The sequence below is a fragment of the Panthera uncia genome (assembly GCF_023721935.1).
Source record: "Panthera uncia isolate 11264 chromosome A3 unlocalized genomic scaffold, Puncia_PCG_1.0 HiC_scaffold_11, whole genome shotgun sequence".
In the NCBI taxonomy this organism is placed as follows: domain Eukaryota; kingdom Metazoa; phylum Chordata; class Mammalia; order Carnivora; family Felidae; genus Panthera; species Panthera uncia.
Window position 1 is genome coordinate 56,370,111 of NW_026057578.1, and position 20,909 is coordinate 56,391,019.

Below are 20,909 nucleotides of genomic sequence, written 5' to 3' on the forward strand. Positions count from 1 at the left end.
CACCCAACACAGGCAATGATATGAAGAAAAAGGCATGCTCTTCATTGGAAGACATTTACAAAATGTTTCAGAGGGCAGTGAGTACCCACATGGCTCTCTGTCCACAGTCACACTGTGCAGATGTTGTTAACAGACTACTTACTGCACTACAGTTCACAGACCCACCTGAGGGTCTGTTTCACCCCCTAGAGCAGGTTCCCAGGGTGGTAGCGAGTTTTACTCAATTTTGCCCTCCCATTATCTCATAGGTTGTAGCAGTGGACCAAAATGGCAGTAAAGAGGGGCATCTGGATGGCTTAGTCCATTGAGCATCCGTCAGCCGGCACAGAGCCCACGTCAGATCCTCTGTCCCCCTCTCTCTGCCCCTCCCCAACTTGCTCTCTCTCTCTCTCTCTGAAATAAATAAACATTTGAAAAAAATGACAATAAAGAGAAAAGCGCTTCACCTTCCCTTTGATCTGGATGTGCTCCTTTAGGGGTTTTACTCCATGCCTCTGGACAAGCATGCAGTGACAACCAGATAAGCATGCTGTCGCTGGGGGTCAAGCACTTGAAAACAAAGATCAGATCATGGGCTTCGCCTTTTATCACAGTCCTCACCCACATTCTTAGTTCCAGCTTTTCTATCATTTTCTTTAATCTTTAGTTTTGTTATTTTATTTACCAGCGGAACACCTAGCCAACTGGTTTATATCTGATTACCCTAAAGGTTTATGCTTTCATCACCGATGGTGAGTTCTACCTTCAACTCAATTTCCTTAAGGTTGTAAGAGTTATGCTGTTCCTCCTTAAAATCTTCACTTCCACCAGACACAAAAGAACACACACTGTATGATTCCCCTTACATGAAGTCCCTAGAGTAGTCAAATTCGCTGAGACAGAAAGTAGAATAAAGGCTCCCAGGATCTGGGAGGACAGAGGATATAGGACAGGGAGTTAGTGTTTAATGGGCAGAGTTTCTGTTTAGGAAGACGGGAAAGTTCTGGAGATGGCCAGTGGTGATGGTTGCACAACATGGTGACTTGACCTAATGTCACTGAATTGCACTTGAAAGGGTTAATATAGTAAATTTTATGTGGCATCTATTTTACCACAATAGAAAATACATCTTCACTTTCATTTTTCACTTTCCTACTCATTCTTATGAAGTAATTATGGCACAGAAAAATGAAATATTGGTAATAGCTACATAAACCCTGCTCAGCAAACAAGTGTGAAAAGATGTAGCTGAAACTGACCTCTGCTGATAGGCACTGGCACCATGCACATAACCCAAAACAACTACCATCAGCTGAAGGCAACTCTCAGCGTGGTGAAATAAAGCGTGTCTGGGTATTTTCACTGTGTACGTCTCTGCCACAGCATTTCCACTCGCAAACATTTTCACCGCACAACTAATCGACCAAAAGGACTTCTGCTCTAAAAGATAGAATGACTGATTGACAGTTTGGTTTCATTTCTCCATTGACAGTTCCCATTGTTACATTATATAACTATTGGCTAGACCTCATAATGTTCTATACGGTGATGAACAGACAGGGTAGTATTAAAATAGCAGGCGATAACTTCTAAATCGACTTGATAGAAGAGATGGTAACCAAACTTACTGGAAGTGTGAAATAAGACAGTCCAAAGCTGTATCGCATACTATACTCTACTAGAAAATATCAGTTACAATGATAACAAAGCTCAGTTACAAATGCATTACAGCAACACTATGTCTTGTACATTTCCCATAGAACTCCAGAACGTCTATGAGCAGACATGTGACAATATGTCAAGGATGAACAGCAGTGTAGAAGCCTTTCAGAGTGCAGTACGAAGCTCCGTTACAAATGTGTATCCTAGTCTTTGGAAAACTGACACTTCTCTAAATGAAGGAAGACATTAACAGTGAATTTTATTGCATTTTTCATGTTTATTTATGTCCTTTTACATGTCCCTGTTTCACTTTTCATGGCTTGATCTTTTATTACAAATATCCTAATGGCACTTCTATTAATTTTTTCATGTTTTGTTATGTCCATTAAACATGAACGTCCCTGTTATCTTCTGTGATTTTCTCTTTTGCAGCAAAATTGCCTTACACCCAACTAGATATATAGCAAAACGTTTGTGGCAATCATGTTTGTGGTGAAATGACCAAGAACCATAAAATGTGCAAAGCACGGGCTGTCCAAAAATAGCAAGCAAAAAAATCAGGATTTTCTGCGATGCAAAGGGAAAAACAACTAATTTTTACAAAAACACTCATAGCAAAATATCAAAAGGAGATGGCTGACCAAAGTATAACACGCTAACATGCTATCCCAATCTACCATAGCACATATGTCAATTACAGCAATACTCCTATGGGTTTATTGTAAATGATGCTCAGTGAACAAGAGCACAAGAATGGTTGTCTTTATTATCGTTAAAACTGTTAAATTCCCCGATCTTGTTCACAGACATATTTTTAAAGGAAAGTGCCTCTTATATGGGACCTCATCATCCACTGAGACCCTAAGACCAGATAGCCTTATTTAAATTGGCAAAACAGAGACATTTGGGGGAAGGTAAGTAACACTTTCATTGTTTTAACAATGGTCGGGATGACATTTGATGTATCCATAGAGTTTACCTTTCACAGATAATGAAGTTGCTGTGTGACATAACTAAATGTCAGAGGCAGGGTGAGAGGGACGTGCCGGCAGCCTGGCATCCCTCCCAACACTGCTTCTCACGCCTGCGCTCCTTACTCAAGGTGTAAAACGGGAATGCCATTTACTTAGGGATTCCATGACAGCCTCCCCATTTTTATCAATGGTAAGGGGATGTCACCATTTTTACTTATTTCTCTTTTGGTAACACAACCATATTCTGAGGACGGTATTCATTTTGACTATTATTAACTTGATAAATTCCAGCGGATCCTGAGTGCATAAGAATCCCAATCAGTAGACTCACCTCCCTTAAATATAAGCAGGTATAAATACTGGAAGCAAAATTTCCTGCAACGTGAAAAAGGCTGGGCCAGAGGTTACAAACTGGCAGCTCATGGGCCATCGTGGCCTATAGACCGATTTGGTTTTGCTCGTTGTATTTCTGAATATCGAGCTAATCTCTCGTAAATGAGAGTTTCCACATACAAATTCCTCTGTTTAGTTTATCTTGAAAAACCAGCAGACTGGGCCCTCTGTCCCCCAGTCTGTGCAAGGTGGCAATGAGCTGGAACTGGGCAGGGGATTCCTCTAGTCAGAGCGAGTGCTGGCTCTCCAGCTTGCCTGCCAGCCTCCCCCACGCTGGGCATCCCCACCCATCCAGCCCACACAGCATGCATATGCACTACTAGGCCACACTATGTGCTGTCCGTCTAGACGGCAGGTCCAAAAGCCTATCTTCAGAGGCTACTCAGACTGCAATGGAGGGGCACCTGGATGGTTCAGTCGGTTGAGTGTCCAACTCTTGATTTCATTCAGCTCAGATCATGATCCCAGGGTCCCACGTGCATGATCCCTGCGCGCATGGGGCCTGCTTAAGATTCTCTCTCTCCCTCTGCCCCTCTTCCCCACTTGTGCTCTAATTAAAAAAAAAAAAAAAAAGACTGCAATGGAGACTGGGGCGAGAAACCTTACATTGTCTTTCTCTTCAGTCTTCTTTTTAGATTCCTGACTTCAAATCGGAACTGCAGCAATGAGAACACAACTCAGCACTCAGATTCCATGGCTTATGGGACTGGCTTCCCATCTCTTAAGCAAGTGACCAGTGCTCAGCAACTCAGGGGGTGAGGTGCCTCCCTCTTCTCACCGGGCCCCATGGCTGGTTTCTGTCAATAGGGCGAGCTCCCTGAAAAGTCCTAAGTGCCACACTTGGAGTTGGTGACTTCTGCAGGCTGAGAGAACTTCCCTCAGTGTATGCTGAGGCATACATTGCAGGCTGGGACTTTCTCCTCCACTGAATCCTAATCTGACCCCTGAGCCAGGGCTGAGCACAAGAAGTGACTTGTGCTCTTGCCTCATTATCACCTGAATTAAGGCCTTTTCTTTAGTCTCAGACCCATTATTTGCATTCCTGGGCCATCAGCAAGATTAAGATCAATTCTCAGTGTTAGTTAGATTTTTCTTTCTACAAGAAGTTGGGCCCAGAGAGTTAGCCTATAACCAGTGGGTCAGAAAAGTATTTTTGCTGTGTCGAGTATGCAAATATTCATGAGCAGAAATCTCATATTTAGTTTTTACCTGGCTACCTGTGATTGCTCATGACAGACTTAAAAGTTGTGTGTGTGTGTGGTGTGTGTAACACATGGAGATACATGTGTGAAGTCATCCCTAAGCCCTGTGGTTTGCCTTGCTTTACGAAAGACACTGCATCCGATGCTGAGAGTTTTATGTCACACAGAAGACACATTTACTGGGGCCCAAGGCAGATGCGGCTGGAGGTGCTGCTCTCGGAAGTCCGACGTGGAAAAAATAAAAGACTATATAGGTCTCTGGATTTCAAGGAAAGTCACAAATTGAAACAACAGCAAGCTATCCCTTCAAATGATAGAGAAGTTTTTGGTTCCACACATGAAGGTGTCTGGGAGGAAATATGTGCTGGGCTGAGCGGGAACCAGGTGGCCTGGGAAGATCTTCCTGGCACTGAATCCCTTGGCTCTCCAGGGCCCGGAGACCAAGCGACAAGGGCCAGAGTCTCTCCAGGCTTGGCAGCCCAAATCAATTTTGGGCAGGCCGATCACAAAGAAAGTTCTCCTGGCTGTAAAAGAGGCTGGGCCACAGTGGCGAGCACACGAAGCACTGTGCAAAGTTAATGACTCTGTTGATACGGCTCCTCAGCTTGTGCGTTACAGCGTATCTCCAGTCTTCCAATACCTCTATAAAATCTATTCTAATGAAGTGACAATCGCGTGCCCTGGCTGCTCGAAGGCAGCTTCTGTGACAGAAAAGCTCACTATTTTTCTAGGAATTCTGAAGGAGACGGTCATGCAAGAGACTAGCTTATTAGCATCTATGTAAAGGACATACATCATAATTATTTTGCATAGTTATCTTGCCAAAAGCAAATCAATTTCTTCCTTTCCAAGATAAGAAAGAAACTATGCTCGGAGAGTGAGGAAAGCCAGCGAAGAAAGGAGAAATAAATAAATGAACACTGTGCTTTTCTGTAAATAATACTTCTTGCTTTTTATTTGAGTTATTTGTGGTTTTCAATTTTATGTTAGGTTGCTTACCACTCAATGGCTTTCAGAGGATCAAACCAATTACATAGTTTACCATCTTGGTTACTTCCTACTGCAGAGGCCAATCTTAGATTACTCTGTTAACGGGTCACACTCTCCTTTTTTTCTTTTTTTTTTTCATATTTATTTTGAGAGAGAGAATGCACAAGCAGGGGAGGGGCAAAGAGATAGAGAGAATCCCAAGCTGACAGCATGGAGCCCAACACAGGGCTTGATCCCACGAACCCTGAAATTGTGACATAAGCTGAAATCAACCAGGTGCCCCCACAGTCTCCTTTTTGAAGCTACAGGTAGGCTAGGCCAGGGAAATGAATTCCGAAGATGTTCAGTTCTTGCTATCAGCATGCTCAGATTGGGTCCTATGAATTTTGCAAAACGTTCCATGAGCGCAGTGCAACCAAGATGGAGTAGTCATACCACACCATCCACATGGCCCAGAAATTATAACTGATTTGGGTGCGTCCTTACCGCCCACCAAGGCAGCAACTCTGCACCAGGAAATAACAATGACACTGGCCAGTGTCCCAAGAATTTTCACATATTTTACATCTGGGTGTGAAATATGTGCCTCCCTATGCCAAGTAAAGTAATCCACAGATGCCAGGGGAATTTATAATATCGCCAGGTGGGAAACAAGATCCACGCTGTTAAAATGCTCAGAGCAGCCCTCGGACGCGCCAAGAATTCTTATTTAGCAGAGTCCTCGACTCATGTTTCTCATGAAGTACACATAAAGTCGTCACAGAACTTGTCCTGCATCTGTCAGGACTGCAGGTTCAGATTTTACAGCTCTGAAGCGGATTCGACAGCCCCATATTCTAAGTATCTTTAACGTTACCAAGTTCTACCCCCTTGTGGCTCTTGGCCCACCCCTTTTTCTTCTTCTTCTTTCTCCACTGCAGTAACACCCTTCGAGGAAGGGGTTCGGAAAAGGAAGGGGTAGACTGAAAGAGATCTTTCTGAGGGGAAAAAACTCTCCCGGGTATAGGCATTATGTAGGGGGAATGACAGTATCCAGGGAGTAGTTAGGTTTGCCAACTGTATCTGAATAGACTTTCTGCAGATCTGGCTGGGAGGGAGAGGGACAGGGAGGGGGCACCGGGATCCAAGACCCAGGAGTGGTGACAGGGACCCTGGGGTACTCTAACCTAGAGAGAGGCAAGACTTGCCATGCAGGCCAATGGCTGAAAGCAATTTTTTTCCTACTGCCCCAGCTAGATGTTAAAGCCCAAGATTTGTGATTCTTTCAACCCGTGTGTTAGTAAATGATTTATGCCAATTTTTGGTTGTGTTGTTTGCCCACCCATCATTAAGTTATGCACGGTTATCCAGACAGCCTACCGCACCCACTCAACCACGTTGTGTTGGAGTTTTATGTTCCGTTTGGCTTTTATTCCTCTGAGAGCCTGCCTTCTAAACAAACGTACCACTTGCTTAAAATAAATAGATCAAAGTATAGTAGAGGAACCCACAATTGCCAGTAATTGCTGCCTAATTGCATTTTTCAATTAAGTGGTCGCTAACACTTAACTCCAGTCACTGGTTATATACACGGAGGGGATCTGCGTGCACACCGGTGGCCAAAGCTAAATTAAGAAACTACCCTATTTGGTAAAAGGATGCTATTTTCTCAACTTACCAGAATCAGCATATTTTTGCTCATTTTGCCTCCTCTCCAGCTTCTGATTACCAACTCGGTGATCTCTGCACATCCATGTGTCTTTCGATTTGCTTATCGTTGCAAAGACCAAAGGGATTTCAATTCTTAAGAATTCTATGGTCCAAGCATCATCATAATTATTACACTTCAGGAAAATAATAACCAGTACTACTAACATATTTAGTGGAAAAATAAAAGACCGGAGTCCTGCCAGTTATACACACTTGTTCACAGATTCAGAAACAGTAATAAACTCCCTTGGTTTCAGTGGCCTCAAAACACAAAATTGAGACATCAAGACCAAACGGAAAGAAAAAGAAGAAAAAAAAAAAATCACTGCAGAGGGAGTAAAGTCATTACATATATAAATCGGCTATCTTATCAACCAAATCCCTTTAGCAAAGCCATTAGCACTCACGAACCACGCTTCGAATGAAAGCACATGAATACATGTCAGCAGTAAAACAAAGCCAAGTGAAGACTCTTGTGAGAATCAAAATAGGCTTATATATGTGAAGCAGCTGAAAACAGAAAACAGTACTGAGGATGTAGACATCATGAGTTTTGACTGTGAACCGCCTAAGCCCTGCAGAGGTAGACAAAAACAAAAGACACAGGCCCCCATCCCTGGAGCCTGTACTTGAGGAGGGAGGGACTGTGAGCACACACAGGCGACTAATAAATAAATAAACATATGTCAGATAGTGACAAAAGTGCTAAAGGAAGGAAGCCGTGCACAACAGGACCCAGAGAGACTGGGGTGGGAGCTGTTTCCCGCAGGCACACACACATATTTTCTAGTTCTCTTAAAGACATCAGCTCCTTGAGCCCACGGCAGCATCTTTGTATCCTTCCGGACAGGTCACGGAGGATGCACAAAGAATGATGCCATTTTCCTAAGAAGACAGGTAGACATGAATGGTGTTTTCATGATTACTTTGGGCAGGACTTTGTTTTACAACTCCTTCCTGCCTCGATTCCTAAAGGAACACAGTTTAAAAAAAGAAAAAAGAAAAAAGTACAAAGGGACTTGGGGTCAATGACCTGCTGAAAAACATGTTTGCCCTGCTTGTGTGTGAATGGACATTGCTGGGGACCCTGAGGACACGGAGTAGACCCAGCAGCTCAGAGGGTGTCAGGAGGAAGGCCTAGGGGAGAGCCAGCTCCTACACAGAACGTCTCACCGGACCACAAGCCTTGTGTGCAAGGCCCTCTCTGCTGCCTCCCACCTACTATGCCCCTTACCTACTACACCTGGCTGTTCGCCCTTCAGTCTTTGACAGAGGAACCTGCCACCAAACAAAGGGGGGTGTGTGGCCTTTCTTCTCTATTGCGAATTAACTTACAAAAGCAGACAGATGATTTTTTTTTTTTTACATTTATGCAACACTGAAAACTGCAAGGTTATGATTTAGAGAGAAGCCCGTGCATAACACCAACAGCAGGAGACAGGGCCATCCAGACAATCTAACAACTTGCTACAGAATAACTGGACGAAACAGACTTTGGTGGCGCGATACCGTTATGCTTTGGAGGAGGAAGCAAGACATCGGTTCTTATCCAAGGGCTAACCACATTTCCAAGGTCTGAAGGTGGCAAGTTTTCTACGTGCACTCTCATCAACCTCACAAGGAAGCTATTCTCATTCTCCTATTTTATGGATGAAATAACTGAGGTTATAGAGGATTATTAACTCACCCAAACTCCACAGCTAGTAAGTGGCAGAGGTCAGATTTTGGACAACAGGGCGGAAGTTACCACTCAAAGTATGTGCAATTACAGTATATGCATTGTATGTAGAGTGACTACATAAATGACCACGTGAACTAGCATATTTGAGAGTGAGGGGCAGACTATTAATATATGTTCTCGGATAATGGACGCAAATCATGGATATCATGGACAAACCAGGAGACACAGTTACCTTAATTACCACATGATTAAGCTGAGGTGAAACAAAAAGTGTCTCTAACTACTATTTACTTATTATTTTTCTCAGTGCTTATTTATTGAGTACCTGCTCTGTGCCAAGCACTGTTCTAGGCAGCACGTCAAAGAGACAAAATCCCTTCCTGCACAGAGCTTCCATCCTAATGAATGTCGTTCACGTGTGCAAATGTGTCTGCGTGTGCATGCATGTGCATGCAGTTCAACACGTGTGCATGCACGTGCAACCACGAAACACATTTAACACCCTGTCTCCTGTAAACCTGTTGAAGCTGAACTTTGGCCTATTAAAATGTATATGGTAGCCCAAGTTATGGGTTGAACCTTTAACCTATGAATCTTAACATGTTAAATATATATATCAAAAGCATTGGAATTCTATATTCTCTAAGTTATGCATGGGAGAAAAAGTTAGACCAAGCTTCAGAAATTCCAGACTCAAGTTCTAGCTCTGACACCACTTATGAGTTATGCCACCTTGCCTTCTGGAGCTCCTTCTGTCCTACCAGTTTACAGAGTTGTGGTGAGGTCCGACCAATGTCAGCTGTAGAGTCAAATGTGCTTTCAGTTGGTCCACACAAAGATCCTGTGAAGTAGGCATGATGTAATCATCGTGGTCCGATTTTACGGTGAAAATCTGAGACCGTCAAGATTAAGGTTAAGAGTGTATGAGATAAGGCACATCTAGGTGCTCTGGAGACTACAGACAGATGCCTAGAACGTAATACTCTTCTCCGGAACAAAACACAGTAGAGCAATGAGGTACGCTGACCATGGATCCCACCTCTACCACTTAAGAGTTGTGATACCCTGGACAGGTTACCTCAGCTCTCTAAACCTGTTTCCTCATCTATTTTTTAAAACTGGGGATAATAATGATGGCTTACCAACCAGAGTTGTTGTGATGATTAAATGAGACAATGGGTATAAAACACTTGGAATAATGCTTGGAATGGCATGGAATAATGGAATAATGCTTCATCCTGGTTGGCTATTATTGTTTTATTAAAGAAACCTGTGATAGAGGGATTATGTAGGCCCACCCATCTCCACCCTCCAATGCCACAATAAAAGACTCTGCTCGGCTGCATTACATTGATCAGGTTTCCCAGCCCATGGATCCCTAGGAAAGAAGCTTAGTAATAGGGAGTAGCAGAATTGCCTGTGGCAGAGTCACAGGAACACGGCAAAAGAATCGTCCCATGGCCTTGTGACTCCACGAGAAACTTTCCATGGATAACAAAAATTTTAAACTGCTTTAGAGCACTTTCACAGGCAGGCTGGGCATGTGTAATCTGTTCCATTTGCCGTTGAAATTTCTAAAGACAATTGTGAATTTGACTTTTCTGTTTTTCACATGTGGGCCTTTGTATGCCAACACCAAGTATTAACATGAAACTCACCTTTAAAAATATGGTTATGTCACAACCACCCAGAGAGCTTTCAAAGGAATTCCCATACCTCCCCTGGAGTTATTGAAGAGGGAAAGGAATGCATACATCTTCAAACAAGGGATGAATTTTACAAATCAAGATTAGAAAGCCCTGGAACAGTGATGAACAATGTGTAGGATTGTTGCAGGAAGTACATCAATTATGATTCATCACATTTAAAAGATGTAATTGCAAGAGAGTAACCTCTAATTGTGCACGCCTCATTTAGAATGACAATACGCCCATGTCTGCACGTCCCTTTAATATAATAAACACATGCTTCTCTTGGCTTAAGTTTCTTTTGCTATAAAAGTAAAATCCTTGTTATAAATGACTTCCTCCCCTACACAGTATCTCTTATTATCCCTTGGAAATGTTAAACAGGTGGGGCAGATACATATCCCTACTTCTACTAATTAAATGTGAGAACCAAGTCTTGGGAGGATCATACAACAAAGTTAATGGCAGAACTCAAAGTGCCACAGGGTCTTCCTGCTTCTGATCTGGGGACATATTTTCCAAACCTCAAGTCCAACACCTTTTCAATTGCTGAACTATTTCTCTTCTACCCAACTATGAAAATATAGAAGAGAAAAGGAGAATAGTTACATCTTCCCATCCTGCAGATAGAAAAACTAGGAAAAGAACATATTATATTCACCTTACATTGAAGAGAGTCCATTATGATATCCTATGGGCAGAACATACCCATGGGCTTTTAACACTACATAGCACGCATTTCTTTTAAAAGTGCCATATAAAATGTCACTGAGCCATCCAACAATGTGAACACAGATAAAACCATCTCGTACTTCAAACACAGAAGATTAATATCTAGCCACATCCGAAATAAAGGAAAATGTCTCCGAGGCCAGAAACAAGAGAAGCCCAAGAAAGAGACATCAGTAGGATTTCAAGCCACAGTGAACCTGGGGGATTGGATTCCACACAAGTTACCTGCACTACGTGCTGGGACCTAGCATTTGAACACCTATATGAAGCCAAGAAATCCGAAGTCAGACCAGTCAGGGAAGGATTCATGCATAAATTCCTGAGTCTCAGAGAGCTACTTTGTGCCAAATAAACACGTACTAAAAGATGTCTATAGCCAAGGAAAAATTGAAGGAAATACATCAACTCTTTATAGCCTTGGGCAGAGGGAAAATTCACCTGTGAAGTATAAAATTCCAGATTGACCCCACACACAGGTTTAAAGTCCACTTGAATAATATAGGAAAACCAAGCTAGCACTAAAAACCAATCACTGAAATTCTGGGTCCCAGCATGAAAACTCAAAACCATTTTTGTTAGAACCATTCATAACTTAAGGGAAACAAACCACTTCCAAGTAAACATCCCCTGCTGAAGCTAAGCTCACAATAAAAAATATAATCTATATGAGGAAATAAATATCCAAAAGGGAAAATCGGTAAATGTGATAAACATAATTAACAACTAAAAATAAGAGAAAAATCTACCTTTTTAAGTTTTTTTAATGTTTATTTTATTTTTGAGAGAGAGACAGAGACAGAGACAGAGACAGAGCACGATCAGGAGAGGGACAGAGAAAGAGAGAGAGACACAGAATCCAAAGCAGGTTCTAGGCTCTGAGCTGTCAGCACAGAGCCTGACACAGGGCTCGAACCCACAAACCGTGAGATCACGACCAAAGTTGAAGCTGGACGCTTAACCAACTGAGCCACCCAAGTCCCCTAACAGGAAAATCTAAAAAAAAAAAGGAAAAACAAAAACCACAACAACAACTATAAAATGAATACAGTTTAAATAAAATACTCCAAAGGAGGAGTATAAGTTAATTAAATAGTAGAATAGTATGAACAAAATGCAGGTAGACTGGAAAAAGAACCAAGGCAGCATAAATGAAAATATAATTAAAATGAAAAATCCAATGAGTAAGTTAGGCACAGATTAATCTGTGAAAGTATAATGTGGTACTGGAAAAAAAGATCTGATAAAATCACCAAGAAATAGAAAAGAGATGAAAAACATCAAACGGCATTAAGAAACATGGAAGCACAAGTCCAAGCAACAAAAATAAAATAAGTCGATACCTAGACATACTGAAGAAGCGGCAGAATATCAGAAATAACCAAATGAAAAATCTTAAATACACACAGACAGCAAAGTCTGATTAATCCAAAGGGAAATGAGAGTAACAACATAAATCTCCTTAGCAACAAAACCAGACAGAAAGTAATGAAACAATATTTTCCAACTGATAAGTGATAATAATTCCAACTCCTATGTTGTTATATAATCATTCAAGAGAATAATCAAGATAAAGACATTGTTAAAGATCAAGAGAATTTATCATTCAAAGGTCCTCCCTGAATGAAGTATGTATCAAAGAAAACACTTCAGTAAAAAGAAAACAATGTGGAAGGGAGAGAGAAGAAGTAACAATAAAAAAATTGGTAAGCATGTTTGCAAATCTATGTAAATACTGCTTATAAAAATTAAAAACTAATTTGGAAGAAATTAAATACAAACCAGGTCTAAAAATTAAAGTCTAATTTGGAAGAAGTTAAATATAAACCAGGTCTGAATTCTAAACCAAAAATTACAATTCTGAAACAGGCAAATAGCAGTTAAAAATTTTAAAGTTTAAATATTATTAAGGAACAGTATAAAACAATAACATAATAGTAAATACTGTTTGCCATGTTCCAAAAATTGTTTTAAGATTTTACATATATTAACTAATTTATTTTTTATAGCAGCTTATGACACTGGTACTTTCATTATACCCATTTAACCAATAAGGCAACTGACCCCAGAGAGTTTTAAGTTATGTACCCAATATCTCACAACCACAAAATATGTAGGAAAATGTAACTGGGATGTGAGCCAAAGCAGTCTGCCCTGGCTCCTGTTAAATCAGGTAATCAAATTAAAATTGAAAAGTAAGCACAAAAGGAATATAAACAGGATATATAATAATATGTTAAAAATAAATGAAAAAAATTGACTAGGCCAAAATATGACACTAAAATTAAATATACCAAATAAAAGCACAATAAACAAAGAACAAAATAAGCTCACATATATCTTAACTTACAATAAATGTAACTGCAATTTTTTAAATTACAAATATTTTTAAAATTTAAATTAAATATAAAAAAATCCAGTTATATGTAGGGGTTTTTTTTGAGCTTTAAGTACGGACTTTATTTAAAAAAAATTTTTTTAACATAATTTATTGTCAAGTTGGCTAACATACAGTGTATGCACTCTTGTACTGTTGGTGGTAATGCAAACTGGTGCAGTCACTCTGGAAAACAGTGTGGAGGTTCCTCAAAAAATTAAAAATAGAACTACCCTATGACCCAGCAATAGGACTACTAAGAATTTATCCAAAGAATACGGGAGTGTTGATTCATAGGGGCACATGTACCCCAATGTGTATGTAGTTTAACAAAATGTATCTGAAGAACAATTATCTAGTTGATTTGATTGCAATGTTAAGGGAAAAGATATGTCTGGAAAATGTAGATGTGAAAACAGATACAGAAAAAATACATGTGCAAAATCTAGTTTTATTTTGAATAGCAATAGTAATAAGAGAAAAAACAGACTATGAGCCACAAGAATATTATTGAAAATAAAGAAGCTCATAATTTAATCATTAAAGAATTCACTCAGAAGATATAATATTAAACTTGTATGAACCTAATAACTTGGCATCAAAATATATAAAGCAAAAACTGACAAAATTACAAATAGTAATTGGCATCACAATCTTAGAGACTGATTTTAATGTACCCCATAACCTAATAGATAATATAACCAAAACTCAGCAATTCTATTAAATATCTGAACACCATAATTAAAATGTAATCTAATCCTCTGTGTGGAGGCATGTTATCTTCATATGTGCACATGTGCCTGTATAGAATCCTACATCCAATAAATAGAGAATATATAATCTTTTTTTGCTTTCTTTTTATATTAGAGAGACAGAGAGAGAGGAGGAATGGGGGGGAGAGAGAGAGAGAGAGAGAGAGAGAGAGTGCTAATTTTAAGCAGGCTCCACGCTTAGCATGGAGGCCAACATAGGTCTCAATCTATGAACCTGGGATCATCACCTGAGCTGAAATCAAGAGTCGGACACTCAACTGACTCAGCCACTTAGGCACCCCTATAATCTTTTTCAAGCAAGCATGGAAAATGCAGTTTAAAAAGGACCACATGTTAAACCACAGAGGACATCTCAATCAATATCAAAAATCAATTATCAGGCATATCTAACCAAAATTAAATAAAATATGAATAAATAAAAAATAACCACATATCTCAATATGCTTACTGACTAAAAACTATAATTCTAAATAATTATTGGGCTAGAATAAAAAAATCATAAGGGAATTTAAAAATACTAAACAATACTAAACAATAGTGAAACAATAGTGAAAACTCTACATATCAAAACTATACAATGCAACGAAAGTAGGACAGAACAATATACTTTTAGCCTTAAATACATATATTGCTGGGGTACCTGGCTGGCTCAGTCGGTTAAGTGTCAGACTTCAGCTCAGATCATGATCTCGTGGTTTGTGAATTCAAGCCCCATGTCAGGCTCTGGACTGAGGGCTCAGAGCCTAGAGCCTGCTTCACATTCTGTATCTTCCTCTCTCTCTGCCTTTCCCCTGCTCATGCTGTCTCAAAAATAAATAAACGTTAAAAAAAATACATACATTGCCATTCTTCTAAGATATACCCATTTGGATCATGAGAAACCATCTTTAAGAAGAGTTTCTTTTACTATTCCTATTTCAGCACATGAGGCATTTCTTTGACTTCATAAAGACTGTATTGGATTTTATAGATTTTAAATCAGTGGCTGGGTGCCCTTGATGAGATACTTCAGTCATCTTTCCAGCTTTATCACTGATATGTTAAGTTCTCATTTCAGAATACAGGTGGTTTGTCAATAGCAGTAATGATTTCATGCAGTTGCTTAGGAAAGTGCAATTCCATTTGCATCACCTCCCTGAATTCTTTAGTCTTTGCCATGCTCTTTATTGTTATTATAATTTGCAATACAGATAAATTTACATAAACATAGTTATCATGACTATGCTTTGTAACACAGTCTTGAGTGTTAGTTTATCACAGCTTTGAATTTAATGAAAACAAGTAAATAGCCACATTTTGGAGGAACTGATGAAGAGAAATGGCTTCTTAGGAGTTGTAATAACTAAAATAAACTACTGAAATAGTTTTGTGCATTTTACTAAGACTGATGTCATTTTAGCATAAGGGCATGCCTATTTTAGAACATAGGAGCTCATAAAAACATTTGTCATTAAAATTTTTGAATGTAATATTATGTTTGCAACTCTAAGTGTTTTTTTCAGGGATTAATTATCATTGTTAGGTGGGAATACACATATTAGAAAACAAGTAAATTCAATAATTAATGAGCTAAACTTTCAATTCAGGAATGAAAAAAATATATATATGCCAATAAAGTAGGAGTAACTAAGTAATACAGAGAAGAAATTGGTAAACTAGAAACCAAACAAAATCTAATTCTTTGAAAAAGTATAAAATAGATAAACTTCGGAGACTGTTGATCAAGGTAAAGAAAGAAAAATTACCTGTTATTCTTTTAAAAGACATGAAAATATTTCTGCGTTACTGTGCAGTGATAAGATTCCAGGTGGCACCTGAATGATCCTTAGAAACAATACAAGCTGCTGCAGTCATCCTTCACACAGAACACAGGAAATGTATGGTTAACCCAAAGTGGAGAGAGATGGAAGCTTTCAGACAAAAAGAAATCAAAATTCTTCTTTTAGCTTTATTAGGAACAAGCGCACACCATCAGGAAGACTGAGCTCCACAAGTGTGTTCGAAGTAAGATGTGGTTCAGAAACAAGGAAAGATCATGAGCTTCATCCACTGACCAACCAGCTGGTGTATACACTTCAGGAAAAACAAATACAACAAAGAGAAACAGATCAAGGGCAAGGATAGGTTTTTCTAAGAGATCAAGATCTCAGGTAATACAGACAGATAACAACTGCAGAAACTATCTGGTTTCATATTTCAAATCAGGACAGAATTGATCCCAGAGGAGAAACCTTTAGGGACCAAACTGCTTTGACTTTTCCTTAAAATAATACTACAAGTTATTTAATGTCAAGACAACGGGGTGGAGGGAAGTGGAAAATTCTGCATCCTAACCCCAAGTTTAAGGGCAAAGGAGATGAAAAGGGCAGGATTCATGCTGACACCTGGAAGAGGCAAACAGGCCAGCTCAACAAGACTACTAGGTAGGTGAGGGGACAAGAGAATGGAATTGTGTTGCTTTAAACAGCAGGGACCCAGTACTCTGTCCCTGAACTCCGAAGAATGGTAGAACACATGCCCAAGTTCACCTGGTTTAGGACAAATCCACTGATCCACTTCATGGGCAAGGAAATGAGAGGAGACAATCTTAGAACACTCTTGGAAGTTCTTCCTCTTCTTAATTCTTTGGCTACCTATTACTCTAAGCTGTAGAACTCCATTGCTGTGTATAGGATTTACCAAGCAAGGTGTGCATTTTATAACTGTTAAAAAAATCAACAATTATTCCAAATATAGATCTTAAAAATTGAAGAATAATACAAGTTCACATGTGCTAACTTGGATCCAAGTGAAAAACAAATTCTAAAACTGAAAAATTTAACAACTGTTCAAAAGTATAATAAGTTTCCTACATTCTTTGATTTATTTAACCCTTTACATATACATTCACATCATCATCATGATGAGAGGATTTTCTTTTTAACCAAATAATTCAGAAATTGAGTTTCCCTAATAATCAGGTAAAACAGTGAAAAGTTGAATCATTCAACACTCTCCCGCAAATGCACCTGCTCACTTCTGACTGCAATATTTCTAAGGTTATATTGTACTGCAATCTAGCAAACAATTCTGAATTCACCATCAGGCATGATTTAAACCTCCTACAAATGTTATTAGGAGCCTCCATTTGGGGCAACCTGTTACCTTTGTTTAGATTAATCACCAGCAATGTTTCTCCATGTTCTCTGAGTAGGTAAGTTCAGGTACACCAGGTACATGGCATAAAAGTGCTCCAAATAGAAACCATGGCATTTTGCATGAGTTAACACATCTGTAATCTCTCAAGTCTCCCTGCACAGCTCAATTCATCATCGTGCCCAAAATATGAGCAAATTAAGTCATATAAGTCTCCCCAAATAATAGTTTTTCCAGGGCAAAAGTTAAGATAGCATTTGAATGACTACTGTTTAATGGGCTGTAAAGGCATCCCACAATACAAGGACAGTTTTCCTCAAATCCAACAAAAAGTGCAGGGCCGGTGGGGGAGGGGCGTGGGGGTGGATATCTGGGCATTTCCAGGCTTCTCTAAGGGCAGAGTTGCAATAGGAAGGCAGAGCTGGACTACATATATACACGAAGAACCTAGGAAAGACCCCCAAAAACTGGCTTTGGGAGACTGAAACTATACTCTCTCTTCTGGGAACTATATATACCCTTTACCCCACAAACGGCAGTCTCCACTGAGGTCTCTCTCTGGTCAGACCCTTCTGGTTGGGAGACATGAACATCTGTCTGTGTTCCCATTTCTGTGCCACCCCAGATGCAGGGAAGAAAGGGGACTTAGTAGCCAGTAAAGATTACAATTGGGGGAGGGGCAGAAAGGTCAGAACAACAAGTGCCAGGGAATATAAATACATCTGGGTATAAAACAAAAATACTGCCAATGGGCAGATGAATACACCTATGAACTCATAGAAGCATTTCAATAAAATACCACACAATTAGTGGGATAAAGTCAAACGAGATGAATAGATGATGACAGAAAACAAGTATGAAAGAGCAACCCACACACGAATAGGAACACTTGGGAAAGGCTGAGCCCAAAGGAGCAGAGAAAGGCAGGAGGTTACCCAGCACAGTGGAAAAGGAAACACAGTGCCAGAGCACTACCCAAGGCTTCAGTTCACTCCTCTTCCACGCCTACTAGTGACAACATTCAGCGCTTACCACACGTCCAGCATTTTCTAAGAATGTTATACATAGGTAGTGTCATTTAATCCCCATAACAAAACAAGCCTCCAGGATAGACACAAAGATGAGACATCAGACAGACCTGAATGGAATTCTGGCTCCCCACCCACCAGCAAGGTAACCTCCCCACTGCTGTTTCTTCGTATAGGAAATGGGGTAATCAGACCTACCCACGATGGTTGTGAAAATTAGAGGTAATGAACTTAAGTGCCTACCAGCAGCTGTTATTAGTGTAATTAATCAGATTAAAATAATCAGGAGTGAAGAACAAAACAAAGACTTGTAATTGAATAGAAATAGCAACCGAGCAGCAGTAATGGAAACAGGGCACAAAAGCACCTCTCCAGCGATGGAGGCTGGGACAGAGTGAACAGAGCCTGCATTTGGCTCCCCACTTTGTATATCTGTGGGCAACTCCTGTAAGCTCTCCAGAGTTTCAGTTTCCACCTCTATCAAGGGCGGGGGAGGGTATTAATATCTGCCCTTCCTGCGTGGCAGGGTTGTTGTAAGGACCATGTGAGGAGACAGCACCTGAGTGTATTGTTACAGACAAGGAGTTTACCTGCAAATGTGTATACCCTACCCGATAGATGGGGAAATCCACTTCCCCTGCTTCCACTTCTCAGGTGGAATTAAAACACTGAACTGGTACAACAATGTCAAAGCAAGGCAACTGCAGCCTGAAAAGTCACTAAACAGCATGTGCCTCCTTTGGCCACCATTAATAGAATCTAATTAATTTTATCTGACATCAGGCTTACCTCCCACAACTTCCACCCTCCTGCAAACCATCTCTTCTACCTGCTTTGTGCTTTCCTCCCAATTTGTGCCTTTGTTCATTCCTCTCTGGAATGTTGTTCCCTTTCATCTCCGACTGACCCTACCCTGGTCATCCTTGAAAGCCCAATTTAAATGCTTCCTTCACATCCTGACTTCACATCGTGACTTCACATCGTGACTTCACAAGTGACTTCTGCCTCCCGACACTGCCATATTATCTTTTCTGAATTTGTCACACAACTTAGCACTTTCTTGTATGAGGGTCACGGGTGTGTATGGCATCTCTCCCACCAATCAAGAAGCCCAAGGCCGACAGGCAAGGCGTCTGCTCATCCTTTAGGGCGACCTGCCTCACGGTGCAGCACAGGCTCTTTCCGAGGACAAATGCAGAAGACGTATGCAATAATGCATACGTGTCTTTTGACCTAATAACTTTTTGAATCATGACGACAGTAGTTGACATATTTTAAAATAAAAAAAGTATTTAAAATATAAAGCAAAAATAGCATAAAGCACCATGAGCACAACAAAAGTTTACGTGTCGGGGGCGTGGGGAATGCAGATGAGAAAAGACATTCTGCGCTTCTGCTTTCCAAATGAGAGTTAAGGAGACAGTTTAAAAAGTGGGTTAATTATTTTTAAATATGCATCTTGCTTCACTGGCCTCAGTCACCTAAGAAAACGCTTCCTGGATAGTGACAGCCTCAGCCCAAAGGAGGGGAGGAGACAGGGTGTTCCTGTCGCAGCTGCAGGCACTCAGTCGTCCCAGGTCCTCTTCCATGCACCTCATTAGTCAGGTGCATGGCAGGGTCTGGGTCACTGCCAAGGCGCCTCTCTCTCAGAGCATCCAGGGCTTTAACCGTTTTAGTCTCTGTGCTAGCCCGCGCCTCTCTCCCAGTGGAGACCAATAAACCTCAGCTAACTCGCCTCCTCCCTCAGTAAACAGGTCTCTACTTTGGCAGGAGGCTGTACCACTTGGTGTCCCAGGCAAAAGTAAGCAGCAAATCGCTGAGTTTGTATGGACTAATAGTTTCGGGCTATTTCAAGGCCAATGTCCACTTAAGAACCAAAGCATGAAAGTGTTCCTCCCGGGGTCCCTGTGGAACAGAAGCTGCTTTGTCGCCCCTGCCCTGATCCGCAGGGAGGTGGCCACCACCCAGAGGCCAACTCGCCTACTCGGACGCCCACCCACCTGGGCGTCCCCTTCCGATCGCCTCCACCCCAGCTCGCGGGTCCAGCTCGCTCACCTATCTTGGCCAGGGAGGCCAGCAGGATCCACAGGGTGATCTCGAAGGGGATCTGCACGTGGGGGTAATCCAGGGTGAACACTGGCAAACGACTCTCCTCGAACGGCGTCGTTCCGGGAGCCACCACGCTCGCGGGGCTCGGCGGGCTGGAGCTGGAGCCCATAGCCCTTGACGCGTCCAGCAGGGTCTCAGCCACGGTGCCCGCCGGCCCCGCCACCTGCAGGAGCAGCAGCAGCAGCAGCAGCGGCGGCGGCGGTGGCGGCGCCCGCAGGCTCCTCCCGGCGCCCGCGGGCTCCATGGGGTCGGCTCCCCGAGCTGCCGGCGAGCCCCGCGCTCGGCCCTCCGCGAGCTCAGCGCATCGCTCCGAGGCAGCGCCGCGCGCTCGGCCGCGCACAGTGCGGATCCGTGAGCCGCCGCCCGCCGCGGGGCCGGGGTCTCTGCAGCCGCCGGTTCGGTCCCCGCTGCGAGCGGGCACACCGCCTGGCCGAGCGCGCACCCTCAGCCGCCCTCCGCCGCCGGCCGCCGGCCCAGCGGGAGACTACCTCGGCCCTCCG

The 20,909-nt window shown here is 41.6% G+C and overlaps 1 protein-coding gene across 1 annotated transcript in view; it reads right to left on the minus strand.

The window, feature by feature from the left end:
* SLC9A2 (solute carrier family 9 member A2) overlaps positions 1-20,731 on the minus strand; it is a 98,672-nt gene extending 77,941 nt beyond the window's left edge. The window contains exon 1 of the mRNA XM_049651258.1: positions 20,356-20,731. Coding sequence (XP_049507215.1) covers positions 20,356-20,653 — 298 coding nt within the window. The 5' untranslated portion in view covers positions 20,654-20,731. The remainder of the gene's footprint in view (positions 1-20,355) is intronic.
* Positions 20,732-20,909: the final 178 nt, after the last annotated feature.